Genomic DNA, 6696 nt, shown 5'->3' with positions numbered 1-6696 from the left:
AATCGAATCGTCAGTTTAGAATGACATCTGGTTTGAAATATATGAATAAACTTTCTACTGCCAACTTCAAGTAAAATAAGTAAGCATATACTTATTTTATGTTCGTCTCTTTTCCTTCGTCAAAAAAAGTAAATAAAAATTACAAAATTTATTACGTGTCGTTTATAATAGAACGTCGTTGTGTTAATAGATGAATTAACGTTTGATTATTTCGTTCAACTGTTTTTAAATGTCAGTTATACCTCAATATCTTAATGAAAGTCAATTGACATTTAAATAATTATTGACATAAACGTCAGTGAGAAAGTTGGTAGTATTTGTCAAGCTTGCATGCTATGAAAATTTTACGATCGCTATATTGCTTAGATTATTGATTTCTAAGTATTTGCTATATTTTAGAAAAATAGTACTTACCCATATTTCACAATTTTAATTTTAAAAATATTTTTAATTTAGTAATAGTGTAAATAGTATAAATACAGTGTCCCACGAAAGTTTTCTAATACTTACTGCAGGAAATTTTTATGATTATATGTATATTATACGAAATTTTCTGAAGTTTCGTTAATACTGTAACGAGACACAATTATATATTGTGATCATAACAGTAAAATTTGATAACATTTATTACAAACATACACTTAGTGAAAAATTAAAAGATCTGTTTCAAATTTTATCAGTATAATCACAATAATTGTGTCTTGTTACAGTGCTAATGAGATTTCAAAATACTTTGTAAAATATACATACATAAAAAGTTTGTAAGAGTGTTCAAATACTTTTATAAGCCACTGTAAATTGAAAGTAGACTAGGTTTATGGTATCGGTTGTACTAATTTAATAGTATTAATCTTTTATGTGTTCCTAAAAAAAATTGTTGAAGAATAAAAATTTATTTCTTAGATTAAAGGAATTGAGATAATCGTCCCTTTTTTTTAGTATCTGGAAATGGCAGACACTGATCCACAATTAAAAGAACTTTTATTCCCAGCAGAAGAGACTTTATTTGAACAATTTTTAAGGTTTGGATTATATATTAGTGCATTATACCAAATTATATGTCTATTGGCAATACTAGTGGTTTTTCAAAGGGGCCCTTCCGATGGTATAGCTGCTTTAAAGGTATTGCATATATGTTTTATGATTAATTTAATTGACTTACAGATATTCTCAAGTTATGAATTAATAACAGGATGATCCAAGCGACGTAGAGTGTTCAGAAAATAGTCCTCAAGTAACCCCAAGGAGACCTCATAGACCACGGAAACAAGAAAAAAAAAAAAGACGCTGAATTGCTTCTTTGCCTGTACAAAAAATACATTATTGAATCATTTTTATATTTCTTAGGAAAACTACATTTATATATTATTATTTGTGCAATTCTGATAAAGTATTGTATGCTAAATGTATCGATTACATTTTAACTATTTAAGAAATATTTAAAAATATGAATGAAATAAAATTGTTTTTACAAAAACATACTTTGTCAATTATTTCATATTTGTATAAATTATTATATATTATTATATCATATATCTTATTAATATAAATTTGTATTTATACTTTTAAGAAATTTTGATATTGTAAAAACAACGTGTTTAAATAATATTTTTGCGTGAATACATTTATTTATTATCCTAAAACTATTGTTACTGAAAAAAATACAGATTAAAAATAAGTCCCAAAAAGATGTAATCCGAATACATACAGGAAACGCTAATAGCTTATAAAATAATTTATAATTATACAGGATGATTCACATAACAAACCATAATTTCTTTTTTGCCGAAATTAGGACAAAATCTTAGAGGAAAAGGATGAACTACATATACACGAATGTTTTTTCACAAATGCAATAATAGATGTGCATTTTACTACACATCGCGGTATTTTTTAAAATAGAAACATTCATTTTTTATTATATACAACATAGATCGAATCGCTTACTTAACTCGCTCACCCTATTTAAAAAGTATTAGGATAACATGATCGAAAACTGATTAGTATAAAAAATATTTTAACTTTAATTTTGTAGAATTTATCATATCAAAATCAAAAATGATATAACGCAGTAAAGCTTATATTTATGCTTTTTTGTCTTTCATATGATAAATGCTATAAAAATAACTTTATATTTAATAACATACTTACATTTCACTTTTTTTCATATTAATACACATATCACATGCTATAATTGACTGTAACTGATTCTCAATGTTTTAAATATTTTACTGAATAAATGCTCTCTTTATCAAAATTTAAAATTTCGATTAAAAAATCGATCAAAACGAAGTGCGCAACCTACAGGCAACAAGTAACAACTCTATTTAAAGCGAGTGACGAAGAAGATATATCGTTGTATCTTATGCTTTAGCGTTATAGGTTATTCTATTTTTGCATTTGTTTAGATTTATACTTCTTAATTTTAGGAACGTAAATAATAGTAACAATAAAAGTATAAAAATGGTTTTCATAAACATAGTAATTATCAAGCTTTACTGGAATTAATTGGTTCTAACATTATGCTTTAACCCTAAAAATATGAAGAAGTAAATATGATCATATTTCCCAAATTATATCTTCCGCTTCATTAAGAGAGTAATACAAGATGTTGCATTCAACGGGAGTATTGTCACCACAAGACATTTTGGTAGAAGTTAGAAAATTTATTTCCGGAGCTGTTCGGCCGACCCATAGTACAAGCACGCTTGATGTAACACGAACAGCTTTGACTTTACTTCGAAATGTACCTGCCGCAAGAGATGCAGTACTTGAATATTTCTGCAATGTATTTTTCATTGCAGTTACCAAATATGTTCGTCAGCTAGAAGTAAGTTTAGTAATTGTGCAACGATTGCACAAAATGCATGATACAGTTAAAGATTTCTATTAAATTATATTTCATTTTTCTAGACAAATCAAAACTTAGCAATATGTGAGGAATCTATAATAGCAGAAATCCACAATGTTTTAAGTAGCTTTATTAATGGCAATCCAGAAGCATGGGCACCAATTATTTCAGCATGGTCACTAGAATTGTTAGGTATGCAATCATTAAATTGTTTGAAGTCAGATTGTTAGAAATAATGTTAATTTTATTACAGGTAAACTTTCTTCAGAATATGCAAAACGTGGAAACTTACCTGCAAATGCTGGAATTAATGATTTCCTTCAACAATGGATGTCTTGTTGTGCTACCCGTACTTTAATTGATATCACTGCTCAATGTCTTCAATGTCTTATGCATTCAGATACAGGATCTTGTATTAAAGCACTATTAGATACTAGTGTATTACATAGTCCTCATTTTGATTGGGTAGTAGCTCATGTTGGAAGTTGTTTCCCAAATACAGTTATTACCAGAGTGTTATCGTGTGGTTTAAAAGATTTTTGTGCAATGGACCATGAACATAATGTTAAAGATCCAAAATTGAATTCAGTAGTTGGAATTCTGGGTCATTTAGCCGGTAGTCACTTTCAAGATATTACAGCAGCTTTATTAGACTTATTCAAGGTAAAAACTGTTCTACATACTATAATGTTAACTAATGCTTCTCAAAATACATTTAATAATAATATTAGTAATAATAAATACAACAACAATAATACCTTCAGTGGAGTCTGCAGGAAGATGTAAATATCGATGAGGATACAAAGAATCAAAAATTGGCTACTGTTCCATTTCTTTTAAATCTGGCTTCTCTTTCACAAACTCTTTTAAAAGCAATAACTAGTGATGTATTGCAAACATGTAAGTAGATGTATGTAGATGTATCTAAGATAAAGTATAATTTATCTGTTTTATTGTAGTAAAGCCAGATATAATCCCGCAGTTAGCTTTATTTGCTTCAGACTGGTGCAAATACTTTGATAACCAACCTGAAGCCTTGATAGATCTAACTGTTCATCTGATATTAGGATGTGAACAAGGAGCATCTCAGCTAATAAATATTTTGCTAGATGCAAGTTTAAATACAAGTAATGTTGGGTATCATAGTGTTAATGCTGCTCAAAGCGTAAAAAGCGTATGTTCTGAGATACTAGAGTTGGTATTGCAAGAGATAGATCTACTTTTGAGAACGCATGGACCACAATCTGCAAATATTGCCTTACTAAATTCAGTCAAACAAGAATTTCCAGTAATATTACCATTACTTTTGAATCAAAATCCACTGCGAGTTCAAACAGCTATCAGGCTGCTATGTTTTCTTGGAAGTCAAAATCCTAATATGTTAATATCTGCAGCATCGTATATGTTAATCAAAGCTGTAACTACTTTCCATCTTGCCGCTCTGATTCGGCTTGTTTCTAATAACATTGTATTATTTTCCTCTAATAACTCTGAAACGGAAAATGTGTTAGCCAGCTACAGTTACTTTACACAAGTAGTTGAACAAGCACTTAGAGAAATAAATTACAAAAATGTTATAGAAAAACAAGAAACAAGACAACTCTTTCAAAATCTTACAATATTGCTGAAGTAAGTACATTAAGGTAGTTGTGTTATACTTTTTATACATTTGTATAACTTTGCTTTAATAGGTGGGAGAAGTATAACAAGGCAGTAGTACTCCGGTCAAAAATGATAACTCAAGCTATAAAATCCAATCTACACCAAATCTCCACTCTGTTGACAAAAACAACTGACTTCGATTTGGCAAATGATATTGCTAAAATGTTAGACTTATTTAGTATGCCTGACAAAGATAATTTTTCCCCAAATGTAGAACTCACTTTGAAATTAACGAGAGCTATGATACAGTATTTCTTTTTATGCATAATGGAAGATGGTAAGTATTTAGTTAGTTTCTTTTTTATCAAAAACTTATAAATAAAATTTCGATAAAGTTCTAAATTTTAGACATCACACGGAAACAACAGGGTGTGAAGATCGTTTGTCATTTATTAAAAGATTTAACTTTTTATTCACCATGTGCTCGAGTTTTAGCTCTAAGAGAAATTCTGGGACATAGTATCAATAATAATCCTGCAAAATATTTTGGTGCAAAAGAAAAATTTGAACCAAAGTTTGAGGAAACGTTACTTTTGCATCAAAACCACAAACAGGTAATGGTTTTATAAAATATTTAAAAAGTGCTATTGAAAATTATATGAATCTTATCCTACTTAGGTTACGAGTACGATGTTAGCTCAGAAACATTCTTCAGTGTTTCACGCTGGAGTAATTGGACATGGTCCTCGGAGACCGCCACCAGAAAATAATATCGATAAAGAAATTATTGCTCTCAATAAAATATTGCTGATTGATGTAATAAAGGTAAAATTTCCAAAAATATCATACAATTATTGGATAAAATTATTAAATAATTTATTTAATGCCTAAACTCAATAGGCATGTTGTAGTAATCGTGAATCGGAACGATATCCTGTGAACCTAGATGCTTTAACAATGGTCAGTTTATTGTTAGTTGAGCTAGTTTCACCTGATGTTATGTATAATGGATTACCATGGCCTGATGAAGAATTTACAAAGGTATCATATTAATAATTTTGAAGTATTATAATTGTAATGCTAACAGTTGACTTTAATATAATGTTTCAATTGCTATATTAGGTTACTATAGAAAGAGATTTGCAAATCCATCGGACATTCAAGGATGTCCCATTATTATGGACATTATTAGAACTGACAGCTTGGTACAGACCAGCCTTAGCTTACTGCTCAGTTCTATTGAGAGGTATTGCTGCTACAGTTATGGCTAACTGGAATATAGAAGAAGGTATTTTACTCGTGAGTGTTATGGCACTTGGTCAGTTATTACCACCTCCATTAGCAAGTATAAGGGATGTTCTGCCAGTTTTAGAACCACATCAGGTAGGTTTCTATGATTAAATAATAACCTCATACTCATACATAATATTTGAAATCAAAATAAAACATATCTTATTGTAGATAAATACTATAATGAAAGAATGTGTATGGGCTTACATGCGTGAAAATGTTCCATCACCTGCTCTTTTTACACGTAGCGAAGGAGCTAACATAGCTTGGCGAGATACGGACACTTCTACTCCAAATTCACGGTTTACAGAAACACTTCGTTTAGTTTTGTTATCCAATATTCATACATTGGGTCCACTTTATGCTGCTCTTTTCTTACAATAAAAATAAATAGTTAAATTTTCTACCATATGTACATATTTTTATGAATAAAATGATATAAATCTAAGAAATTAATGTTATATTAAGAAGATATTTAGAATAAGTATTAACACATCCTTTAAATTTACATTTTTGTAAAAAATATTTCTAGATTATTTTATTAAATTACATTTGTAGAACAACTTCTCAATTAATATTGCATTAATATAGTTTGTATTTATTTAAAATGATATTGTGGATTAATGTCTAAACATTGGGTTCGCCATTCACTATCCTCGAAGTGTATAACAATAAATACATTTTTAGTCATGTTTTTATAACAACTCTATGTATAAAATAAAAGGTACCATTCGTATTATATAAAATAGGAATTTTTTAAGTTTACTAATATTTGAATACAACTAAATAATATACAGTATAATACGATATACAAATACAATGCAGATAACTTATAAATAATTTTCTCCAATTTCATCTAATTATGTCGAATGAATATTACTTTCATTCACTTAAATGTAGTTCGCTACTTTCAAATGCTAGTAAAAAGAGAAATTAATACAGGTCAGACTAAA

At 28.7% G+C, this 6696-nt stretch overlaps 2 protein-coding genes across 9 annotated transcripts; both read left to right on the top strand.

Moving 5' to 3' along the window:
* The first annotated feature begins 4 nt into the window (after window positions 1-4).
* LOC138188320 (protein MANBAL) lies at window positions 5-1482 on the top strand. 7 transcript variants are annotated; one of them, XM_069129986.1, is made up of 3 exons: window positions 5-79; window positions 940-1122; window positions 1193-1482. In XM_069129986.1, the coding sequence occupies exons 2-3, from the start codon at window positions 949-951 to the stop codon at window positions 1289-1291; spliced, it is 273 nt and encodes a 90-aa protein (XP_068986087.1). In that variant the 5' UTR covers window positions 5-79; window positions 940-948; the 3' UTR covers window positions 1292-1482. The 7 variants fall into 7 exon arrangements, with proteins under 7 accessions (XP_068986087.1, XP_068986080.1, XP_068986084.1 ...); XM_069129979.1 differs by having other exon boundaries at window positions 60-128; XM_069129983.1 differs by lacking the exon at window positions 5-79 and adding an exon at window positions 121-231.
* Window positions 1483-2326: 844 nt separating this feature from the next.
* Window positions 2327-6281, top strand: omd (integrator complex subunit 5 omd). 2 transcript variants are annotated; one of them, XM_069129686.1, is made up of 11 exons: window positions 2327-2830; window positions 2914-3043; window positions 3105-3514; window positions 3628-3751; window positions 3811-4480; window positions 4543-4790; window positions 4862-5067; window positions 5132-5278; window positions 5354-5494; window positions 5576-5836; window positions 5915-6281. In XM_069129686.1, the coding sequence occupies exons 1-11, from the start codon at window positions 2609-2611 to the stop codon at window positions 6125-6127; spliced, it is 2772 nt and encodes a 923-aa protein (XP_068985787.1). In that variant the 5' UTR covers window positions 2327-2608; the 3' UTR covers window positions 6128-6281. The 2 variants fall into 2 exon arrangements, with proteins under 2 accessions (XP_068985787.1, XP_068985786.1); XM_069129685.1 differs by having other exon boundaries at window positions 2328-2830; window positions 3616-3751.
* The last annotated feature ends 415 nt before the right edge of the window (window positions 6282-6696 follow it).

The sequence above is a fragment of the Bombus flavifrons genome, chromosome 16, assembly GCF_040668555.2.
Source record: "Bombus flavifrons isolate JBK064 chromosome 16, iyBomFlav1_principal, whole genome shotgun sequence".
Lineage (NCBI taxonomy): Eukaryota > Metazoa > Arthropoda > Insecta > Hymenoptera > Apidae > Bombus > Bombus flavifrons.
The sequence above is the reverse complement of the archived record's forward strand: the minus strand, read 5'-3'. Positions and strand labels throughout refer to the sequence as shown.

What these genes read in the sequence shown, in the direction of transcription:
- omd (XM_069129685.1), top strand. Translation starts at nt 2,609, where the DNA reads ATGTTGCATTCAACGGGAGTATTGTCACCACAAGACATTTTGGTAGAA. An exon ending in TAGTGATGTATTGCAAACAT is followed by an intron (nt 3,752 to 3,810) that starts GTAAGTAGATGT and finishes GTTTTATTGTAG; the next exon opens with TAAAGCCAGATATAATCCCG. An exon ending in CAGTTTTAGAACCACATCAG is followed by an intron (nt 5,837 to 5,914) that starts GTAGGTTTCTAT and finishes ATCTTATTGTAG; the next exon opens with ATAAATACTATAATGAAAGA.
- LOC138188320 (XM_069129979.1), top strand. Translation starts at nt 99, where the DNA reads ATGTTCGTCTCTTTTCCTTCGTCAAAAAAA. An exon ending in CTTTTCCTTCGTCAAAAAAA is followed by an intron (nt 129 to 939) that starts GTAAATAAAAAT and finishes CCTTTTTTTTAG; the next exon opens with TATCTGGAAATGGCAGACAC. An exon ending in ATGGTATAGCTGCTTTAAAG is followed by an intron (nt 1,123 to 1,192) that starts GTATTGCATATA and finishes AATTAATAACAG; the next exon opens with GATGATCCAAGCGACGTAGA.